At 43.1% G+C, this 24,017-nt stretch overlaps 1 protein-coding gene across 1 annotated transcript; it reads right to left on the reverse strand.

The window, feature by feature from the left end:
• Positions 1–1,829: 1,829 nt before the first annotated feature.
• LPXN (leupaxin) lies at positions 1,830–23,971 on the reverse strand. The gene is made up of 10 exons (XM_081155313.1): positions 22,449–23,971; positions 21,112–21,182; positions 16,295–16,452; positions 15,371–15,417; positions 10,866–10,965; positions 7,849–8,016; positions 6,870–7,043; positions 6,671–6,752; positions 3,769–3,917; positions 1,830–3,449 (listed from the first exon to the last, which is right to left on the reverse strand). Exons 1-10 carry the CDS (start codon positions 22,478–22,480, stop codon positions 3,180–3,182), a joined length of 1,251 nt encoding a protein of 416 aa, XP_081011439.1. The 5' UTR covers positions 22,481–23,971; the 3' UTR covers positions 1,830–3,179.
• Positions 23,972–24,017: the final 46 nt, after the last annotated feature.

Raw genomic sequence — 24,017 nt, forward strand, 5'->3', positions numbered from 1 at the left:
GTGTGCCCGAGACACTCGCCCCTAAAGCAAGCCTGCCCTTCTCACCTTCCTTCAGCTGGAAGAGGCCCTTCAGGTCCCCAGGCTGCAGCTGCTGCTGCTTCCCGAGGCTGAGCCTGGGCCGGGCAAGACCAGCGCCTCGGCCCCCTGGCGCTCTTGCTCCTGGCTGTCCTCTCCTCTTGAACCCTGCAGAGTTCTCGGACATGTTCCCTTGGGGCAATGGAAATATCTTCTTGCTTACCTTCTGTATTACCTTGCAACTCAGTAAACACTTTAATATTTTTGCTTTTGAACATATAGCCACATAAAGTCAAGGTTCATTATCCCCTTCTCAGCAGTACCCAGACTTTTTTAAGTATTCACATCTCCTCCACGAAGTCCTTAGCCCTGCTCCCGTCTCCGGGAATGGCCCAGTTTGGCGTAAGCCAAGCTGACAGCCCGCTCCCCCAGCGGAAAGCACTCGTGGGTACGCGCTGTAAGCCAGCCCCGCTGGAAGCTCAGGGCTCGCGAAGCTAGAGGAAAGGACTCTTTCTCCCTCTACTGGTCGTGGACACGGGCGCATGTGTCTGGCAGCTATATGACAACCATTGGTGAGAGAAGGCCATGCCACAACTTGCACGGAAAAGAATTGTCATCTTTACCAAAGTATCACCTTGGAGGATGCTATGCTTATTCTAAAGAATAACTGGCCAACTAACTGAGAAATTCCTCTTTGAGAACAGAATTTCCAGTTTACAGCATATTTTTTTAGGTATATATACCTCCCTGGTGGAAAAGCCCTGCTCTTTGAGGGTAGATTTAATTTTTTTAAAAAGCTAGGAGTTACTCAGGATTAAGAGTAAACAGTCAGGTGATCAGTTTGAGTAATAGTACTTATGGTGTTTTAAGAAGGCAAACTTTTTACTTGTGAGTGGCTTCCTTGTGGCTAAAACACTAGTCCTGAAGGCATCTTCTCATTTCAAACAGCTATAACCACTTCTGTTTATTATTGTGAGAAGAAAAAGTCTTCACTTCATTATTGCACCTTAGTGAACTCCTGCTTTTCTCTGACATTTAAAAAATATTTAGATCTGCTGAAATCTCAAAATAGCTCATCCTTAACAAAAAGTTTTAGCACTTGAAATTCTTTCTCAAAGGCGAAAACCCCACATTTACTTTGTCAAATTGCCAAGGCAACCGCGAACACTGCCATATTAACACCTGCAGATGACCTCATAGAGTCAAAGGCAGTAAAGGGGATGTTCAGAAGTCGAACGTAAATTTTGCTTAGTCTGGTTCCCTCGCCCAGCCAAACGGGACACGAGGCCAGATGCTTCCCTGTCTGTGTGGCCTCCCACATAACTTGGATGCGTGTGAAGTTCCTATTTCACAGAATTCACTGTTACCACTTTTTTTTAACTCTCAAAGCCCCTTATCATTCATTCCAACAAATAGGTGCATGTGGGAAATGTATCTGCAAAGGCACTAGATAGCAGGACCCAGGCAGATATAATAAAGCTTGGCAAGAATCACTTAATACATCATCCGTCAGTTCTGCAGAAGTCCTGCGCCCATATCAACCTAGACACCAAATCAGTTCTATTTTTAAGAAATATCTTTAGTTAAGGAGTTTTCCTCAGTCATTTAATCTGTTTTTTTAAACAAGTAATCCTATGATATCTTTAAGACCATGGTAAGAATGATATAGTACAGATCTCATCCATATCTTTTTTGAGTAAACATGACTCCTGAAGCTTGAGTGAGGTAGGACACGAGAAAGTCAGATTCTTTAACAACCTGACTAGCTTGTCTATAACTTTACTTATAATATTTTGCAGAAGAACAAATAATTAAGTGGAGATTTTTATTGGGGGCTTGGAATTCCCAATCCAAACTAGAAAGTGGTCAAATGATCTTTTATAACATCTTTCTTCAGAGAAGTTCTAAAGCATCCTGTTTGTCTTCATGAGACAATTGTGAAGTTGAGGAAGATGTGTTTTCATTTTTTAAACAACAACTTTATTGAGATATAACTGATATATAAGAAATCTGGACATATTTAATACATACAATTTTATGAGTTTGGAGATATGCATATATATGTAAATACAGATTTGTGAATGCCTAGTGGAGATCCAGTTTTTCTCCGAACTAAACAAAGTGATGAGAACAATTTTAAGAAGCTTTGTTATCTTTTAAGATGATTCATTTATCTAAGTACAAAAATAAAATAAATGTTATGAGGCAAAATTAATAAAATAAAAAAAAGTTACTGAATAGGAGTCCCTCCTTTTAACGTATTTTGATTAAAAGAATGCTTATTGTATGGAAGTAAACAGGAGGAGGTATGGTATAAATTTAACTGCACAAAGTGCCTAGTATATTAATATGAGAAAGAGAAGGTTTATCTACCAAACTATGCGACACTGAGTCATCAAAACTTACAAGCCACTTGCCCTGGCCAGTGTGGCCCAGTTGTATGAGCATCATCCTGTGCACCAGAGGGTCCCCCCCAGTTCAATTCCCAGCACATACCCAGGTTTGTGGGTTCAGTCCCCTGTCGGGGTGCATATGGGAAGCAACGGATCGATGTCTCTCTCTCACACTGATGCTTCTCTCTCTCTCTCTCTCTAAAATCAATAAAAAATTATTTTTTAAAAAGCACACAAGCCACTTTATTTATCAATTATGTCAGTACTCAAAGTTGTCCAGTTAAGATCTACTTCCTCTTGAAAAAAAGAAATACACTGAAGGGAGACACAAGGAGCTTAATAGTGCTACCATGATTCCTGATAGCAAGGATAAAGCCCACAGGCATGGCTGTGGGGAACTGAGTCACAGGGAAATTTGGGAAGCTTGAAAAGGAGAAAAGAGGTGACCAGGGCCATCATAGGCATGAAAATGGAAAAATCTGAGAAAACTCGTTATGAAATGCATGTGTGCATGTGGAAAATATATCTGCAGAGGCACTAGATAGCACAACCCAGATCTAAATCCATGTACCCAATTAAAAAAAAAAAAAGACTAGAAATCTGAGACTTAAGGCTACATGCCCAGCCATGTGACATGTAGTCGTTCCCTGTGTCTATCACCTGTGCTTCTCTATAAGTCTATTGAGCAGGGGGCCAGTATCATCAAATGTACTTTCCTCTCTTGGTTTAAGTTTTACAGGGGATCTGCGGGGGCTGCGGGGTGAGCCGAGATCACGGTTGGAAGAGCTTATTGAAGCAGGATGGACAGTAGGTCTTGCCGTTCTGTTCCCTGAAGATTCCCTTGGACAGCTGTGCCAGGCAGAAAGCACAGACGAAGTGCTCGGGATGGAACTTGTGGCCCATGGCGCTGATGCAGCGGCCGGAGACGGGCTGCCCGCACCCGTGGCAGAGGGTCCCGCGGCGCTGATGGTAGTGGAGCTCGCAGAACGGACGCCCGTCCAGCTCAAAGAAGGAGCCAGTGGAGAAACTGCTGAAGCAGTCCTGGGGGGGGGGGGGGAAGGAAAGGAAGGCGGGTGTCAAGAAGGAAACATCAGCAGAGTAAAACGTTCAGCCTAGAAATTCCCGCCAGTTACCTGCCGGTAGCGGGAACTCACTTGGGTCCTTGACACATGGAGGCTAGAATATGTCCCACTTGCAAAACAGACAAGCAAATGCCACAACGAATGCTATGCCTCCCGTCCCCTTTCGGGAGCCCACATCAATCCCTCGTCTCGAGCTGCGATCTGTACTAGCAGCTCTGCCTCTCAGAAAGAAGAACCCCTGGCTTCCTTAAATCCAAGAAATAACCGAGGCTACACACCCCGCAGACAAAGCATTCTGGGTGCCACACGGTGTCCATGGCTGAAAGGTAGTTTTCCAGCACCGGGCGGTTACAGCCCCCGCACTTGGGTGAGAACATGGCTAAGAAGTCCTTCCGGCAGTACGGCTTCTGGTCCTTCTCGTGAAAGCCTGGAGAGAGAAAATCAAGGCTTCACTGTTGCTGTTTGAGACTTTCCACCAAGTCGGAGGGTGAGAAGAAGCCCACGATTCTGAACTCTCCCGAACCCGGGCTATTCCAAACGAGGCTAACAAGAAGTGCCTCCCTCAAAGGGTTGCAATGAGAAATGCATGCAGAGTCAGCAGAGGGCTGATAGGACAAACACCCGGACAATGCCGGTGCCCAGTGAGCTCGGAGCTACTGCTCCTCAATGCCTTAGCACTAACTCTTCCGTCGGCCTGGACAGTTCTGGCCCAGGCCTCGATGTGGCTGGCCTCACCTTGCCATTCATAAATGAGCTAAAAAATCATCTCACCCAGCCCATTTCTGCCACTTCATCTTCTTCATTGTCTGTACAGCATTTACCATGATCTGAAGTCATCATCGTGGTCTGTCTTTCCTCGTTGGAACATTAGCTCTGAGAGAAACTAGACTTTGTTGGTCTTGTCACACTCTATCCCTAATATCTAAAACGGCACCAGGGAAAAACTGCCTGATGTTTAAAAATAAAGTACTGTGAAATAAGAGTTTCCAAGTGGATGCAAGATCTAAATGTAATAATTCAAACCATACAAATATTTGAATTAAAAATTCATGGAGTCTTCTTTAGTCTGGGAATGAAATAAGAACTGTCATAAAATGGCTCAAATTTCAAAAGCAAGTTAAAAATTAATAAATTTAGCTACATTAAAAGTATATATTAATGACTTATACATGACCAAAAACTGCCATAAACAAAGCCAAGACAAAGACAAACTGAGGAAAGTATTTGCTAATTGTACCTCAGAGAAATACAACAAATACAAAGGTCCCTGAATAAATATGTAGTTTCAATTATTGTTTTATAAAATTTATCCCTAAAAACGGAGCCACGCTGAGATGAATTAATGTAGCTACATAGGAAATGGGTGATAAGACCAAAGAAAGGCAATCATTCATTCTAGTACCTTTAAAATGCAGTATTTTGACTGTACAGTCCTACTGGATGTATTCCGAAGATGAAAAGAACTACAAAGAAATCCTAATGCGCCCTGACCTTGACCTCTCTGTGGGACCTGAGAGCACTGGATGAGCACAAACATCATAAGCCAATAGCTTTGCAAATATGAAAACTCTACCTGTGCCCACTGAAATATCATGTAAGCAAAGCATGCTCAATGGATTGGAAAGCAGTCCACCAAAGAACATTATTTCTTGAAATCTATTTTGATGGTAGCAGCCAGATTAAAAAAAAAACAAACAGGCAATGAGGACAGCCAGGGATTGGGACCCAAGTCAGGGAGCTGCCGTCTCTCCATGATCTCCGGTCACTCTTTGATATGCTTTGCCTTGTTCAACGATGCTGTCTTGGAAAAGCTGATAGTTTAACAGACTTCTGAGGCCTATAGGTCTAATGATCTAAACTAATAACTTTATAAGCTGTCCTGTTCTCCCTGAGACACAGATGAGCTCGCTTTACTGCTTTTTACTTTATCAAAGAATTTCTAACGTGTGATCAAGTGAAACTTACTGTGGGAAGGCCTAGTATTGAAGGAAAACAAGCCAACGTGCACAACTACCTTCCTTGCTTTTGTGTGGCCCCAATATTTCTTGCATGTCCTTGTGCATCCATCACCTGGCTGGGCCCCACCCCCGGAGTTCCTGATCCGGTAGGTCTGGATGGGGCCTGAGAATATGCATTTCTGACAAGTCCTCAGGTGATGCAAATGACCTAAAACTGAGCTTGATGGTAAGTCAATGTTACTTGAGAAAACTGTAAGACATGCCTACTGACCTAGATGACCCTCATCTAGGGATCTGTGGGTAGCTGGTCATAAGAATCAGAGCAGGGAAGTGACAGCCTCTGTCTGAACTCCAGTGAGTCTCAGGAGAAGAATGAAAAGCAATTAGCCAAACTTGCTGTGACACCCCTGCATTCGGTGTCCAAGAAATTGAGACAGTTTCAGCACCTACTTGCCTGGAGGCCCTCTCTGGGGCCAATTACCTCTGGAGGATGGGTTTGAAATACTAACAATTAAAAGTGCCACAGAGAGAAGGGGGGCATTTATACTCTGGCGAGGTTCTCAGCCACACGGGAATGAGGGCGCACCTGCATGGCCCGGGTAATGAACAATTAAAAAGAAGGGTAGACAGCGAAGACCTGGTCCCTATGGGAGGATGTTACGTTCTGATGTGCTTAGAAACTTGAGCCTTAAAGGGGAATGTCGTGAACTGAAACAAAACATGCAGATGAACTTAATTTCCCAGGGGGCTCACTGGTTTAGCTGTCATTATGGAAGCTCAGCATGTGACCATGTGACTTGGGGTAGGGCAGGATGCCACCTAATTAATGGACTAACCATATGGTAGGAGACCCGCTTAGAGGAAGCAAAGGATGAAAAAAGAAATCCTACCCAAGAGGAGCTTCTGATTAGTAAATGGCCTTTTATCAGTTGTCTAAATACCTATATCTTAGGTGTGGCTCCATATTTATGTGAGGCATGGAGATGTCATAGATATCGAATTCCAAACTGAGCTGCAAGACATCCCTCAACGTAGATAGCCATGGACTAGTCTCACAATTCTTGAACTCCTCACTCACACCGAGGATGCAAAACACGGAAAGAGAAAGGGAAATGGAAGAAGGCAGAGAAGAATAGCATCTTTCAAGAAATGGGCACTTGGGTGGTGGTGGCAGAAGCCCAGGCAACCAGGGCAGGTCCAAGAAGGCAGGTCAAGGTCATACCTTCTGCACCAAACACCTCCCCACAGTGAAAGCAGAAGAAGTGCTCTGGGTGCCAGGTCTGGTTCATTGCCGTCAGCACTTTCTGGAAAAGGAACACACAGAGAGATGTTAGGGTGCTGCAGAGCTGTAAAACATGACCCTGGCTCCAAAGGAGTGAGTAAAAGCTACAGGAGAGCAGGGGAACGGGGGGTTTACTTACGTCCAGGATGGGAGCGGCACAGTAGGCACAGCGTGGGGAAAACAGATGGTGGTAGTCCTTGGGGCAGTAGGCCAAGCCACTGCGCTCAAAGAAGGGACTGGTGCCAATCTCTTCCTTGCAGTGACTACAGATGAAGTGCTCTGGATGCCACGATTGCCCCAGAGCATGGATCACCTGAAGGATGAAACAAAGCCTGGCGTGAGAGCCCAGGAGGGTGCTCTAGGGCCTACAGGTCACACATCTCTAGCAGGCACTCTGTATTCTGAGTCAATGACACCCCTGGAGTTACGCTGTTCTTGTTCATGCTGATAAAAGCCTGTAAATGTTCCTTACCACTAGACTGCCCCAGACGGTGGGAGAAACAAAATAGAGCGCAGTAGTGATAGACAAGGGACGACTACAGCCTTGGCATGGAATGGACCCCTGGAAGGGGAAAAGGCCAAGCGACAGGTTTATTCCTCCCGGCTGAGAAGCTCATCTCAGGCCCACGCAGTCGGGTCTCACAGCCCTGTTGTGGTTTTGGTGATGATGCAGAGCAGCAGTGAGTGGCCATGATTTGGAGCCGAAAATCGTATGGAGTCAATTGAAACGAGAAATGTTTGCACAGAGGGAGCAGTGAGAAAGCTCCTCTCAGTGAAGGCAGCACAGAAAAATGGTCAAGAGCTTAAACTCAGGAGTTTGACTCTCCTCGGTGCAAATCCTAGCTTTACCTCTTACTAGACCTTGGACCTGAGCCTCAGTTTCCTCATCTTTACAAAGGGAACAATACTAGAGTCTCCCTCAAGGACTCATGTGACCATTAAGTGAAGAAATACCTGTAAAGCATTTAGCTCGGTGCCCAGAGCTCCGTAAGTGATCAGTGATTATTAACGATTATTACAGTCTCTTGGAATACAAGGAGAAAGAGCAATCCTTGGTGGGACAGAGACAGACACACAGACATAGTTGGCTGTAGGACCAACATCTTGGCTCGTCCCACCTTTCCAGCAATCGGTTTCTGGCAGGAAGCACAATGGCCCTTGGACACTGTGGCGATCCCAAGGTCCTGTAATTCCTGCTCCAAACCCCCCAGCATTGAGTCCAGGGAGTCCTTGTGCTCCTGCTTGTCTGGTAAGTACTTCTTGTTGGCATCTACTTTCACTGCAACCTGGTACCAAGGAGAGAAGCATGAAGAAAGTCAGCCTCGTGGACATTTATCCTCAATGGCATCTTCTTCATGACCCTATGAACTCACCTCTACTGACAGACCCTTTAGTCTTTCCTGAACTTTCCTCCAAGGTATGGAAGAATCCAACATTGTAACACCAATACAAATGCTTTCATCTCTTTTTCATCCTAAATTCCTCAAGCAGAATGAAATCTGACTAATCTTCAGTAAATCATTTTCTGACCATAGGAGTGGACGAAGATAATACTTTTTCTGGCCCTTGCGATAGCCACAGGTCAACAATCTTCTTGTTGTTCATTTATTCTGCAGTGTTTATTGAGCATCTAGTTTGTACCAATCCCTGCTCTAGGCTGGATCTTGGTAGAGACAATGTACAAGAGCAACCAAGTGTCTGCCCTCATGAAGTTTACATTCTCTGGGTGATAGACAATAAACAATTAAAATAAATATAATGCTATGTCAGTTAGAAATAAGATATAAGTTATATAAATCGAGAAAAAAGTGACAGAGGGTGGGATGGTAAGGAAGAACTGTGATGAGGGTATTTGAAGAAGGACCTCTAAGGATGTAATATTTGAGTGGACAGTTGAGTGATTTACGTAGGGACTCAGAAATATTGATATTTGTGGGAAAAGCATGCCAGAGGAAGGGGAGGCCCAGAGGAAGGAAATAGTTTGTACATTAGAAGAACGGTAAGAAAGGTGAGTGGGGCAAGAGCACAGGGAGTGAGACTGAGTGTGGCAGGAGGAGATAATGGACCTGGAGGCAAAGATCACAATTATCACATTTTTACCCTGGTGTGTGTTATCCCAAGGGTGGTGGAGCCAGTGAAGGGTGAAAGAATCTGACTTATAAGACCCCGGTGGTAGCTGAGTGAGGAATTAAGCATAGAGTGGAATCAGAGGCAATAGTTAGGTGGGAGACTTGGTAACGGCTCAAACCAGAAATAATGACTTGGGCCAGTGTTAGTGGAGAAGGTGGTGAGAAGTCATCAGGTAAGACTTGCTGATGGACTGTAGTTACTGAAGCAAAATTCCCAAAATAGTTATTATTAAACATTCAAAGGAAAAGCCTCAAATCACAGAAAAGATGCCCAAGTTATCCTTCATCAGCTCTAGTCCTGATTCCGTCTCTCTCAGCTCCCTTCCAACCGGGCTGTTGCCACCGGCAGCCCCATACTCCCTGCCCCAAGGCCGCAGTGACTGCCCGCTGCTCCCAGCATCGCACCCGCACTCCTCGCACAGACGCCCCAGTCTCCGTCGGCCCCCCTTACCTCTCCAGCCCTGCCGCCTGCCACTCAGGAACAGGCCTCCACTGTGCACAGCCAGCTGGTTCCCTGCAGGCTCCCGAATGTGATCCGTCCCAGTCTGACTTCAGGCCTCTGCTCCTCCTATCTTTACTACCAGGAATAACCTCACAATATCTCACTAATCCAAAATGCTCATTTCCCTTCTAGAAACTTTTAGCATCTGACGGATTTCCTTCCCCCTCTATTTATTATACGATGTTAGTTAAAGTTGAAAAGATTAGTGTTCAAAAGATTAACGTCTAAAAGGCCTGCAAAGGTGACCAATATTAAATAAGAAAAATAACTAAGTAAAAACACAATAATATATCTATATCTACATCTACATTTACATCTATCTCTATTTGCTCATATATTCCAGAACACTTCTGAATCAATCTGTAAGAAACAGGATATACTGACTACCTCTGGGAGCAGAACTGGATAGCTGGGGACAGAACTGATAAAGAAACAGTTTGTTGCAAACTTGTGTACTTTTGATTTTTATACAATGTGAATGTATTGCCTGTTTAAAAATAAACAGCTATTTTCAAGTGTAAATAAACCAAGGCACATGCTAAGTCAATTAGAAAATACCACACAATTAAACCTAAAGTAGATTTTTTTCCTAGTATTTCCAGATATACAGCGCAATGAGGAATGCACTCAGCTTTATTATAGACATTAAAGAAAACTTGTTTCCGGTGTTTATTTATCTGTCCCTCTAATAAGTTGTATATTCACAATGTGTCAGGAACTGTGCTGAGTATTAGGAGTCCAACGGTGAGCCACAAAGATAAGGTTCTTACCCTCCCCAATCACACACATTTTTACATACTGCCTTGAAATGATTTCACAGTCACTTGATGTGTGTGTATCAGATCCTCCAACCAATTTAGAATGGCTGTATTCTCTACTTTAGGAATTCTAGATGCTATTTCCCTTGATAAATTCTTAAGCCTATTTATCTGATTTTCATTCCCTGCCAGGCCACATGGGCTCACCACTCATGCTCTGGAGGCTGGAACAAGGAGATGGATTTTTATCTCCCTCTGGGGCTTGGGACCCCTCATGCTTCCTATTGTGAAAGTCACACTTAACCTCTCTTGCTCTGCCCCAGCTTGTCCACAGCATTCCTCTATCCTGCTCAGGCAGGTCCCCTTAACAGTCCTGGCGCACTTTATCCAGCATTAGAAGCCAGTGCCCTCAGGGCTCACTCCAACTAGAAGGACCTCCTCTCTCATCTCTTTGAGTCCAAACACTTTCCATTCTTCAGAGTCTATCTCATACCCATGCCCACCTCTGATGAAATCTCCTTGACTGCCCTACATTCCTGATGTTTGCGCCACATATTTCGATAAACCACCTGTCTTTTATTCTATAAACGTGACAGAGGCTTTTGCCTCACTTTACCAAGCACACACTAAGCTCCTTGAGATCAGTGCCTGGATCATAGTATCTTTTGTGCCCAGATAAATACATAGCACAAAGTTGAGCTCCAAAGAGATAAACCTGAAGGATTTGTCACAGGGACTGTGCTCACCTTGGCCTGCATGTCACACAGGTGGGCCATGAGCTCATCCAACTGAGCAGCTGCTGAGGTTTTGGAAGGTGGTGGTGATTCCTTTGGCTCTTGGATGTCACTATGGGGAGAAAACAAAAATTCATACTAATGCATCAAAACTCAAATAAATGTTAAGTCACACATAAAATATTAGAAAATGTAGTTTTAACTATTAAACACTTAGATGTCAGTAAAACTAGACACAGACAGTATTTTAAAATATAGGTACTAGACTAAAAATGTGTCTCTGTGTCTCCCTCTCTGCTCATCTCAAAAACTGACTATTGTTCTCAAGGATATGAAGAAAAGCACTGGACATGTAGCTGGCAGGCCATTTGCCCCTGGCTTTTCAGGGCCAGGTGCAAAGTAGGCTCTGAAAAGTGCTTTAGGACCGTGGCCCCAAATGTGTATGTGTTTGCTTTTTTTATTTAATGACTTTCTTTTACAACTTTAAAGTATTAGATCTTCTCTCAGTTATTATTGGGTGAGAGACAAAAATAAATGAGAAGCTGAACAGGCAGGCATCCATCCATACACTGAGGTCCCTGGGCCAAATTCAGCCATGCCCATTCATACGGTCTACAGCTGTTTTCCTACAGAGCTGGACAGCTGTGACAGAGAGAGACCTTATGGTCTACAAAACTAAACTATTTACTATTTGCCCTTTACAGAAAAGTGTGCAGACTCCTAATAGAGTTTAGATAACGCACATGATGTTGAGTTTAGATCTATATGATTATGAGTAAAATATTAATATATAAAATTTTGGATCCAAGACACAGAATACAGATTCTGTTCAAATACTGGCATGTGTGTGTGTGTGTGTGTGTGTGTGTGTGAGAGAGAGAGAGAGAGAGAGAGAGAGAGAGAGAGAGAAGAAAGGAGGGAGAGGAGAGGGGAGGGGAGGAAATAAAAACAGCAGAAGTGTGTTTAAAAATACCATGGCTAGGTAGTGTTTATACTAGTCATCCAAGGATGGTTCAACATCATTAAAAGGATTAATATAATGCGTTATAGTAATGCAGAAGAGAAACACTTTATAAACACATTGATAGGTGCTAAAAAGCAGTTGAAAGCAAACCCAACCCCCATTCCTTTGTCAAAGGTAGATGTTTTTCCATACCCTTCAGATGAATCCTCATCTGTCCTTTAAAACCAAAATAGCTAACATTTATTGAGTGTTTACACTAAGCCAGGCCCTCTGTAAAGGGTTTATACAGGTCCTCTTTAAATCCTTATAACAGCCTTAAGAGTGAGGTACTGTCACTCCCAGGTGAAAAACCTGGGGCTTAGAGAAGGTAAAAACAGCTGGTAAATAACAGAGTTTGGGCCTGCAGGCTTCGAAGCTTATGTTCTCTATCGCCATGCTAGATTATCTTCCAAATAGTGTTTAAAGGCTATCTAGTTTTCAAAAGTACAATGTGCCATGATTTATTAAACCAATCACTTATTGTTAGACACTTAGACTGTTTTTGATTTTTGCTCTTATTAATACTGCTAAATAAATATTTGTACCCATACTTGATTATTTCCATAGAGTAAATTTTGAGAAGTAGAAAAACTGGATCATTCAGGCAACTGACTCAAGTAATGCTTGTAATCAACATTAACCAAGTGAGCTTAGCTAACTGCCCACCAAACTGACTCTCTCTCTCTCTCTCTCTCTCTCTCTCACACACACACACACACACACACACAGCCAAACATTCTGTCTTTCACTAAATATATTTTCAACAATGAAAACTTAGATTTACTACTTTATTTATTTTTATTTATTTACCAACCAGGAAAAAAGCAGGAAGAAAATGTTTCTCTTTCTCTCTTAAGAAAAACAAGACTGTCTCTTGGGTACGACATGTCACACTATTGACTCACTTATGTTGGGTATTTAACAACAAGGGACACGCGGGAGGAAGGTGGATGTCTTCTCCTCTTAACATGGAAGACTTCATCTTTTAGGTACAACATGGCCTCCTGCCAGACATAAGATTTTTTTTCCTTTCAATCTGGGAACAAAAATGGTCAGGTATCCAAGTGACCGATTCATACAAAAGGCAGCTGGACAGTGAGCACATTCTGCTGCCCTGTGCCTCAGGGGAGGAAAAATGTAGTTTTTTATGTGGGTTTGTAGAATCCTAAAACCTGTCCATCTCACAGCAGGGGCATACACGTGTTTATTCAAATAATTCTCACTGGTTTTTAACTAGGCTCCTAGTGCAGTGTATAAAGGGAGGTAAATCATTGTCATGACCCCCTAATAGTAATCAAGTCAACAATATGACATTCTAAGTAAGAAATGGGCTGATGACTGCATCACTATAGCAACCTTTGATTTGCCCCCTGACCTCCTGAAGATGGGACAGGTGCTTTGCTGTGCCATCAGTAACAACTTATTTCACTTCTCAGAGATTTTAATAATATAAATCACAAAGTTTGTGTTTAAGAGAACCCCGACTTCTCAAGTGAGAGGCTTCATTGTGCTCGATTTTTCTCCCCTGTCCTTTTTTCTGCAGTATTTTAATAACTTGTTTCTCCCTCTTCTTACCAAAATTACTTTTGTGCATGGAAGAGAGACATTTCTAAATTATTGGTCACAATGCTACTGATATGTCGCTATACTAGAAATATTATTACATTGTTATACTTACAACTAGTATTGAATATGCTTTCAAGGTCCAGAGCAGCGTTTGCTTCCTTTAAGCAAACCACAGGAAATGGTGGTCTCACGCTTTGCCTGTACTTGCCAGCCCTGTCTGTCTGAATTACACCAGCCCTGGGGATTTGTATCAGTCTACTGCATATTTCCTAGGTCACCTGGATTTCATCTCACTCTCTCATAAAGGTCTACACAGTATGCACCATTCAGTAACAGGAAGCGTGTCAGTTGAGGTCCACTCAGGAAAATACAAACATTGGGAGTAAGTAGAAGGAATTTAACCCAGAAATTTTATTACACAGGTGATGGGAGAGCTAAAAAAGCAAACAGAAGACATTGAAGGAACCCAGAGATTAACCACAGCAGGAAGTCATTAGGCCAAAAGGACAAAGCAAAGAGGCAAAGTGACCAGAGCCCAGGGGCCCGGGTCAACAGGCATGTGCTGGACCATAGAAGACCTATTTTTGTTCCAGCTGGAGCCATAACAAAGGTGCAACTGAAGATGGAGACTGTGGAGAGAAACTGGGGGAGAAATGTATTAAATGTCTTTGCCTTTTGCCCTCCAGTCTCTCAACAGCGCCTCCCATTGGTTGAAGCCAGAGAGAGACAATTGCCCCTAGAGCCTGGACAATCCCAGCCACAGGGGCCAGCTCCCCTGGAACACAGAACAGAGCAAGAGAAGAGGGAGGAATGGGTCTGATGGGAAACCTATCAAAGACTCGTAGGGGAGGGGTCATTGATAAGTTAGTATTGGCGTGCCATCAATTGATCACGATGCTAGCCAGACAGGAAATGGCTGCTTGGTTGGGCTGGTTTTCATGTTATATGTTCACAGGTTCATTAGTGTTTCTATTAAAGTCTTGGTTTCCTTCATTTAAAAAGCCATATATTTACTGTGAGCCTATTGTGCACCAGGCACTGTATTTCTGTTGTTGTTTTGCTTTGTTTGCTTTTTTTACAAGGGGGTGGGCAGGGAGGTCTAGGGGCATGCCCACCAGGCAACTTCCTGGAACTGGAACACACTGGCAATTGTATTAATAAATTGGCTTCCCTCCCATCAAAGTAGAAAGTGTCCTCAAGTGGGAAGCTATAAAAAGACTTTTTGATAGCACAGATCCTCTCCTTATTTTGGCATCGTGTGCGCACTATTGGCTGCAATTCTGAAACCAAATAAAGTGTGGCATAGTACTCTTTACCAAGCATGAGCCTTTACTATCTTTATTGTAAGGCTTTTATTTTGTTCCCCAGAATGTTGTCTGACTTTAAATTTCAAGCTATAACTGAAGAAAGAACAAGAAAAGTGGTCTTTTTATTTTTTACAGACTATCAATTCTGCTTTGGCCATGACTTAGTAAGTGAATATGTTTCAATCTGTAACTTTTCTTAAAAGGCAATCCCTCCATTCACTAAATGAATTTTGAGCAAATATGGAAAGAAGAAGTCTATTTCATTAGTCTGCCATGGAGACCCACTGTCAGGGTTCAACTATGATGCTAGCTCTGATTTTGTGAACATCTTGCTGAATTTTCATTTGATGTTTTCCCTTCTGCGACCTGGAAGAGCTGGGCCAAAGCATCTGTGATGATTTAAACTACATACACTTTTTCAGGTGGTGAAGGAAACAGCATAGCCCATTAGCCTGGACACCCATCTAGACGGCACTGTGGGAACTCCCCAGCCAGCTTGGCAGAGTCCCACCTCTGCTCAAAGACTATGGAAAGAAGAGGAGGGTAGTAGGAGTTCTAAGCAAAGCATTGTCCAAACACAGATTGATAACAATTATCTTATAACTTTATTTTTCTCAAATATTTAATAATAAAAAAAATACCTGTAGACGTGAGGCCCCTTGATATCAGTAGTGTACACGAGCTGCACCTAAGACAGAGTGACAGAGGATGACTGTTGGTGGAATGTTAGCGCTTATCGACACCCAGAATTAGACAATGGTTTTAGCTTCTAAAGGGTACAGCATATCTCTGAGATTTCCTTTTACAAGGCAGAGGAATATCAGCCATCCCACAGAGAAAAGCCACATTCTAAGCGGAGTAGCTGTCATGTGAACAAATAGTGCCCCTCTCCTTGCCCTAAAAGCACCGAAATAAAGAGGTACTCAGATAGAAAGCATAAAACACACAAAATGAATCAGAGCAAAGCCCTTGATATTTCCAGTACCCAACTGGCACCATATATAATTATTACAATATTATTGACTATATTTCCAATGCTGTACTTTATAGCCACATGACTATTTTGCAACTTCAATCTGTACTTCGCAATCCCTTCACTTTTTTCACTAGGTTCCCCAACACCCCTCCCCTCTGGCAACCCTCAGTCTGTTTCTATTTTGTTTGTTCATCTACTTTGCTCCTTTGATTCCACGTATAAGTGAGATCATACGGTATTTGTCCTTCTCTGACTAATTTCACTTAGAGTAATACCCTCTAATTTGTTTTTATATTTTATCTTTTTTTATAAAACTGCAATCTTCTGCAAAGCTGCATTTTATGGTTAATATTTTTGAAATTGTCAACACTCTTAACTGATATTTCTCTGTAGATCATATATATATTTTTTTAATTGAGAAAGCACTCTTTCCAAAACCAACCACCTTTAAGTTATCACTGAGGGATTTTTTTTTTCTCTTCCTTGAATATACGATTGTCCTTTCACATTGCTTTATGGAAGGCACAATTCTTTTCCAGAAAGCACTCAAGCATCCATATTCAAGTCACTCCAGTGAATGAAAAGTTACCTGCAAGGGGCTTGTGTCATCCTGCACAGAAGGGCTGCCTGCAGTCTCAGCACGGCCACTGTCTTTGCTGGAAGGCGGACCCACGGGAAGAGGAGCGGGGCTGGAGGGTTCACGGCCGTCCTGGAGGGTGGAGCGTTCCAGTTCCTCCAATAAAGCATCTACATCGTAACACACAAGGCATCATAGTATAGAGCATGGAAGTCTTCTGGAATAATTTCCCCCTTAAATAGCTCCCCCTGTGCTTCCATTCATCTCCCTCTTCTCTTGGGTCAAGGCTATTTTCCTGAAAATATCTTCCCTTACTCATTTTTCCTTCCAAACCACACTTCTGTGGTCTGTTCTACCAGAAGATGTTTAAAGCCTCCACATGCTGTGGCCTGTTTCTTATTTCCTATGGTTGCATTTGATTTCATAGCCTCACTCTATAATTTGACTTATTTTATTGCAAGGTATTAATTTTTGTCATTTATTTGGGGTGAATCACTCATAAAGATCCTCAATTAGAAAAAAAGCAAATTCTACATATTTTTCCTGTCAGAAAAATATAAGCAATGATATTAATTTTAAAAAATATACCAGGACAGAAACACTTATTCTTAACTTTTATTTTTTTTTTCTTATATCCCAAGCACATAACAAAATTCTCAAAAGAGAGTATAAGTAGTCTGTCTTTTAGGGTCTGGGGAGAAAAGGAGATTGGGGGGAAAAAAGAGGTATTACAAAATCACGCAAGATGTTGCAATCCAAATAGTTGAGATTGTTTCTCTGGTATTTTTTTTTTTTTTTGGGGGGGGGGGACAATGGACTCTACTACAAGTATTACAATTTTATCTTTCTTTTATGATGAAATTAATAATAAAATTAATATATGATAGGCAATGTGGTCAGGAGTTTATATATTTAATTTAGTTATTTTTATTCTTTGAGGCAGGTGATATTATGATGCTTATTTTACAGACTAAGAAATAGCCAAATAAATTGTTTGATTTCACAGTGTTACTGAGTTCAGAACCTGGCTGTCTGACCTGGGGCTATCTGATCACCAGCCCCCAAAACTAACTTCACATCAGTAATTCCAGTCCCCATTCTCACATGGATTCTCTGGGTCATCTAGGCATGGCATGTTCTTTTCTGAAGCTATTTCTTCATCTACATAATGAAGCAATTAGTGGGTCAAGACCTATTAGTGGATCTCTAGTGGTTTCCTTATTACACGTTGTAGTTTTTAAAAGTTTGCAAAACACTGGGTTATATTACTTCTAAGGATCCGCCTAGCTCTGAAGTCCTCAGGTGAAGGAAATGAACTTCACACGTTATTAAAAAAAGATTTTCATTTATTTCAGGAGGGATGGATATTTCTTGATGGCATTAGGAAAGATCTAAGCTTTCTTACAAATGAAAGCTACAGATCTTTCATATGTGGGATGTAAAACCGAAAGCAACGAATGAACAAAGGGTAAAGGGGGTCAAATATATTGCAATGGAAGGATATCTGACTTTGGATGGTGAACATACAATGCAATATATAGATGATGTATTAAAGAATTGTACACTTGAAACTATATAATTTTATTAACTAATGTCACCATGATAAATTTAATTTTAAAAAATCTACATATATTTCTAAATCATCCATTTCACAAAAATATTGAATTTTATGCATCATTTTAGAGATAAGCAAACTGAGCTATATTCTTCAGGAGAAATTACACTTCAACAAATAAATAGTAATGAAAAAAGAGATTGAGGGTGAACCAATAGATTAAAGAAGGCTTTAGAAGCTTGTAACTAATTCTAGTATATGAATCTTAACTTAAAATGATATAAGGACAGAAATAAACAAGCAAACAAAAAAGAAACAATCAGGAATATTAAACACTGACTGGATATTTAATAATATTAAGTAAATACTATTAATTTATTTTAGGCATGATAATATTTGATAATTTCTGTTAATATTTTAGGTGTGATAATGGTATTTCATAATATTAAGGAATTACTATTAAAGATTTTGTGGGTGTGCCAATGGTATGGTTATTTGTGTAAGTATATACAGATTTATTTTAGAGATTATGCTGAAATGTTTACAGATGAAATTATATAATGTCTGAGATTGCTTTAAAATAATACAGGAATTAAAGGAATGGATGAGTCTATAAATGAAATAAGATTGGCCAGGACTTGATAATTAAAGCTGATTGATGGGTACATCAGATTTCATCAAACTATTTTCTTTAGTTTTGCATATTTTAAAATTCTCTATAATAAAAAGTTTTTAAAAGAATAAAAGAGAAAGCAAAAACTGAGGTAGAAAGATAAAGTAAAACTTCTTTTCTCACAGCTTTCCTAGCCAGACTGAACGCCAAATTTCTGAGTTCCAAAATTTTAGTCTATATCCTCTATCAAGATATAGTTCCTTTCTTTTGTATTTTCTAAACAGTGCTCCAACCAGAAGTCATGGACCCTCTTGGATTCAAAATAAAAAGGCATTTACAATAAAGATTAGGCCAGGCTGGGCGTGGCTCAGCAGTTGAGCATCGACCTAGGATCCAGGAGATCGCGGTTCGATTCCTGGTCAGGGCACAGGCCCTGGTTGTGGGCTAGATCCCCAGTCGGGGGCTTGCAGGAGGCAGCCGATCAATGACTCTCATCATTGATGTTTCTCTGTCTCTCTCCCTCTCCCTTCCTCTCTCTGAAATCAATAAAGATATATTAAAACAACAACAACAAAAACCCAATAAGGATTAAGAGAGAGGGGAGACCCTCTAAAAGAGAAACACACCATACCACTAGGAATAGAAGGTTACCCTGAGACCCGTAGCCAAAGTTACTGAAACTCTCCTCCCTGGGTCATGAGCTGACAGGCCCTTCTCTTCCTGTTTCCTGAGTGAGCATATCACCAACACCCCAAGATCATCTTGCCTTTTTGCCAGATTCCGTAATTTGAAGATGACAAATTTCAGTATGACAAATACAGGATGACTGGTGGTGGGGGAGCCCTAGACTGAGAACTCTACAGTCCTCTGTAGCCCTTCATCTGCAGAAATCAAATAATTATCAGTATTAATGTGAAAAGATTTGTAAAGCAAGGTCTCTTGGGGGGGCGGGGGGGGGTGTTTCACTGGATTGTAGCAATTTCATTCAGAGCCAGAGCCTGCTCCTGGTTTCTCTTTATCTCGTATCCCTGTGTAATGAAGGATGCAGAGAGGAAACACAGGATACCTGTGTGGACCTGTCCTCCAAGCTACTTCTCCCCAGCAGGAAGAGAGACCCACCCTAAGTCCTTAGGTAGCTATTGGGCTGAGGACAAGTTGAAGAGGTGGCTGAGGCGTAGCCACCCGAATCATCTACAGGAATATTACCTTCCAGCCTTCGTGGTTCTTTCTACAATTCTGGACCAGATTTCTCTACCATTTATCCTGCTCAAGAAATGCCAAAATGTGCAAATATATTTATTTATTGTTTTTATTATCTGGGTCATTCTATCAGCCAGAACACCTGAGCCAACACATTTCTAAAATAGAATACCTCGTAGCTTAGTCCGTTTTGGCGTCAGGTGCTCCTGAAAGTGATGCTGAACTAGTTATTTTGCTTTTCTTAGTTTTCTCATTTTGAGGGGGAAAAAGGTGGACAATACCCATTTTAGAGGATCGTTTCAGACACTAAAATGATTAGCATATGTAAAAATGTCTAAGTGGCTGAAAAAGTATTAGTTGCTTTTTGAATTATCTGCATGAAGGCCATTAGGTATCCTTAACATAAAAAAGCAGAGCTGGACTCTAGTGGAACTCAGGTAGAAATGTGAAATTCCCCAGTCCTCACACAGGATACGAATTCGGATTCTACCCCAAGTGTCAAAATAGACTTTACCTCCAAAACAGTCCAATCTGTATTTATCAAATACCGCCTTTTCCTAGGCCTTCCTGTAACTTGCCTTCCTTCCTCTATTCCTCCAACTCTCAGATTACACCCCAAACAATTTTTTAAAAAGACAATATGCAAGATGTATTTTTGTTGTTTGCACTTTTGATATGCCCCAAATGTACAAAACCCTAGGCCACTGCGGAATTAATACAGCTTGGAAATTGGGTTAGTGACTCAGTGTTAATAAGACGTCAGCAACGAAACTTGGCAAAGGCTATGGAGTGAGTTCCCAAGAATGACAAACCTTGCCATACTTTGAAATGAGGGATCTCTCTTGAGCAATGTGGCCAATCATTCACTGCTGCTTTTCATTGCTTTGGAAAGGGAGGAGGTATTATATTTGCAGGCCATAGAAAGCTGAGCAACGCAATCCCTGGAGTTACAGTGCTGTGTCATCTAGATTTAACACTAAATCACAGAACAAATGAAACCACCCTGGCCTTTCTCCAACCTTTGTGAATCCCTCCTTCTTGTACTCCTGTTTCTTCTCCTCACAAACACTCATTTCTTTCTTTTTCTCCTCAAATCACATCTCTGCCGTTGCCTACTGTGTGATCACTCTATGATCTCCAGTAGCTCCCAAAGGGCAAATGCTCTTAACAAAATGACCATTTCAATCTCAATTCAACCCAAAAGGATTTGTGTGCAGCTTACTCTGTGGTTAGCACCAAACTCGCCGCCTTTTGTGCCACAGAAACAGTGAACCCATATTTCCCCAAACAATCGTAGTTCCTCATGCTTTACTCTTGGTGAGCTGAGGTCAGGAGAGAAGTGAAAATGAAGTCTTCCAGCACTACCCTCCATATGGCTAGCAGCAGGCCCCACCACACAGGGGGATGGCAGCCGAGTCTTTATTCCCTCTGAGTTTCTCTACCAAGAAGCTCGTCACTCACCCAGCTCTTCCATTGCCTCGCATCCGAGATGCTCTGGTGCCACAAGGTGTGAGGAACTGCTTTGGTCGGTGCTGAAGAGGGGGACCGCAAAGGAACTGAATGAGATGGTGCGAAGCAGCCTCTATAACCCTTTCTGGTTCCTGTATTTGCTCAGCACTTCCTCTCTTTTGATTTAGTGAGGTTTTTTTTGTGTTTTTTTTTTCTTTCTTTGTTTCTTACAGGTCAGAGTTTCCAAAATGGGACTGACATAGGAAGGCGGGTAGTAAAATTGGAATTCAGGTGGTACACTGGCCAGGGCAATTAAGATTCAAAATTAATTTTGCAACATTTGAGCACCTGCTACAGGCCAGAATTCATCTGGATTCCTGGGAATGGCAGATTGGCACTTGTGTTTCCCCCCACTGTGGATATCCCACTGTGGCTGTGCATCAGGAAACTTGTTTTTTTTCTCCTGTGAAGCTGGGGGACCAAGATAGTTTGACCATCAGAGTTAACCAGCACCCAATTCATTTTATCTTTATTTAACTATGCAGAAATTATGTTTATCTGACTTCCTGGATAGGTTGTAAATTCATGAAATGTGGCTGAGGTGTATTTACTTTCGGATTCTTGGGGCCTAGTTTATTTCAGGGGTTCAAAATGCAGACAACTGCAGGAGACAAGAAGAATGGGACTGGCAGATTTAAGACACAAGGTGCTAAGCTGCAGAGATCTCAGTTGAGCATAATTCCTACCTAGGAATTGCTTTACAGCCGTTTTCTGAAATGTGATGCTGAGGTTACCTTTTACTTTTTTTTAAACCACGGATTTTATTCACCTTGAACAAAATAAAACATTTACAAAGGCCTCCTATGGGAAGGCGGTATGTAAAGAACCATAATTATGGTCCCGTGAAATAGATATTACCCCCATTTTTACCAGTGGTGAAATAGAGTCAAGGAATAGTAACTTGCTAAAGTAATAGAATAGGTGGCTTTTCAACCTATTATAATCTACATTTAACTGCAAAGCCTGTGCGCTTTCCTCTGTTACACAGAGGTCTTTCCTTTAGATGATCTAAAGGAATCATTCATTCTCCATTCCCTAGTGATTCTGAAGACTATTTATTTTTATTTTATGGAAAGAGACTCCCACTCTGCATTACTTTGGGCAGCCGTAGGATGTCAGTGCTGCCCCAACACACGCGTTTGCAAAAAATTCCCCCCCACGCTATGCCAGCTTTTGCAACTGAAATGCCATTAGCCCCATGAAAGTGCAAAACACTCCATAGGAAATAGAAAACAGTTGCCTAATCTGAAGTGGTCGCTGAGCCCAAGTGCTGGAAGGAAGAAATGCACCTCGGGCTTGGCTTGCGAACACTGCGCTGCATCTGCGGCTTTAACTGAACGATTCATGTGAAATTGAGAACCGGATTCCCCAGATCTTGTTTCCACCCGCTTTCTTTGGGTGTTGTACCCCCGGGTGCCTTCTTTTCCGGGGGTAGTAACGCGGTCCTGCCCATCGCTCCGTGGTCCTAAGGGGCGAAGGCAGAGGAAGGCGCGAGGCCGCTCCCGGCCGCACTCAGCCGGTCCACCAGCAAAAGGAAACGCCCGTTAATCGCATGAGGACCACGTCGTCGCACTCGCTCTGGGGCAGAATAGAAGTTCTGACAGAAGTGCTCATCTGACCGTGCTTCCTGTGCAGCAGCGACACTGAGAAACCGCAGGCGCAGGTGGCTTCGGGGCGGGAGCCTGAGGGTGGGTGACTCAGCCACGTTACCTTCCCCGAGCCCCGCGACCGCGGCCGAGCTGAGCGGTCGACGCCATGTCTGGCAGAAACGCAACTCCACGAATTTCCACAAACTTTTACTAAGGATCAAACAATGGGTGGGCAGGCCCCCCGAGGGCCCGACGGAACCGGACTCGGGCCCTGACCCCCAGGGGCTCGCGGGGCGGTGGGCCAGCCGCGGGCTGACGAGACGGAGACGGCAGACATGACCACCAGCCGGGCCAGGGCAGGGCCGCCGCACCGAAGCCGAGGGGCGGGCTGCTGCGCGACCGCCCTGGAGGTGCTTCGCCGGCGGCAAGAAACAGAGCAGGGGAAACCTTCCCGGGAAATCCTGACGGGCAACGGGCTAAAAATTTGCGCCTGGATCTGCACAGGTGTCGCCCCTTAACCCGGAAACACTGCCTCCCGGGAACAGTGCGCTAGGACTGAGGAAAAAAACTACTTTTCCCGTCGTGCATCAGTCAAAAACTCCCGGCAACCTCTTCGCCTCTGGTTTCCTATCTTTTCCCCTAAACCGTAGGATCGGGAGGACTTCACCTCCCAGGATGCTTTTGGGCAAGTTGACTATGCGCATGCGCCGAAGAGGCGGGCCCTCCATGCCCTCACGACCCCGCCTCTGTTCTACCGCCGCCATTTTTTCAGAGACTTTCATCCGGCAGCAACGGCGCTTTTTTTCTTAAAGGAGAAGCGACAGCTCAAAAAAATTTCCCCTTCTCCCTGCAAGACCTGGCAACGCTGGGGACAGAAAGGCCACATACAGGAAAGTGGGATCGGGGTGGAGGCAGGAGAAGGTCGAGGCTCCTTCCGTGGCTTAAGGCTAGAAAGAGCCCTTGTGGCATTAGCGTCTCCTTAGGGAGGCAGGTGCGCGCGCAGCCACTCCAGGGGAGCGCGCGAGGCGGGGAAAGAGGTGCGTTTTTTTCCCACCAACCTCTTCGCGAAACCTGCCCCTCCCACTGCCCCGAGCGCGCGTGGAACTCTGGAGAGGGGGAAAGGTCACTTTAGGATTGTCGCGGGACGCAGCCGTTTAACGGTGAGAACGGGTGCGCGGGGAAGGAAACCTCGCGCGCTCCCTTGGAGCCGTTCCCTGATTGGTTGAAGGAAGGGGTGGGGGAGGGAACCCGGTACGTCGCTGTGTGGAG

This window comes from Miniopterus schreibersii (assembly GCF_964146895.1).
Source record: "Miniopterus schreibersii genome assembly, chromosome: 12".
NCBI classification, from domain to species: Eukaryota; Metazoa; Chordata; class Mammalia; order Chiroptera; family Miniopteridae; genus Miniopterus; species Miniopterus schreibersii.

What these genes read in the sequence shown, in the direction of transcription:
- LPXN (XM_081155313.1), bottom strand. Translation starts at nt 22,480, where the DNA reads ATGCAGCGCAGTGTTCGCAAGCCAAGCCCGAG. An exon ending in ATGACACAAGCCCCTTGCAG is followed by an intron (nt 15,418 to 16,294) that starts GTAACTTTTCAT and finishes ACTCTGTCTTAG; the next exon opens with GTGCAGCTCGTGTACACTAC. An exon ending in CAGAATGCTTTGTCTGCGGG is followed by an intron (nt 3,450 to 3,768) that starts GTGTGTAGCCTC and finishes CCCCCCCCCCAG; the next exon opens with GACTGCTTCAGCAGTTTCTC.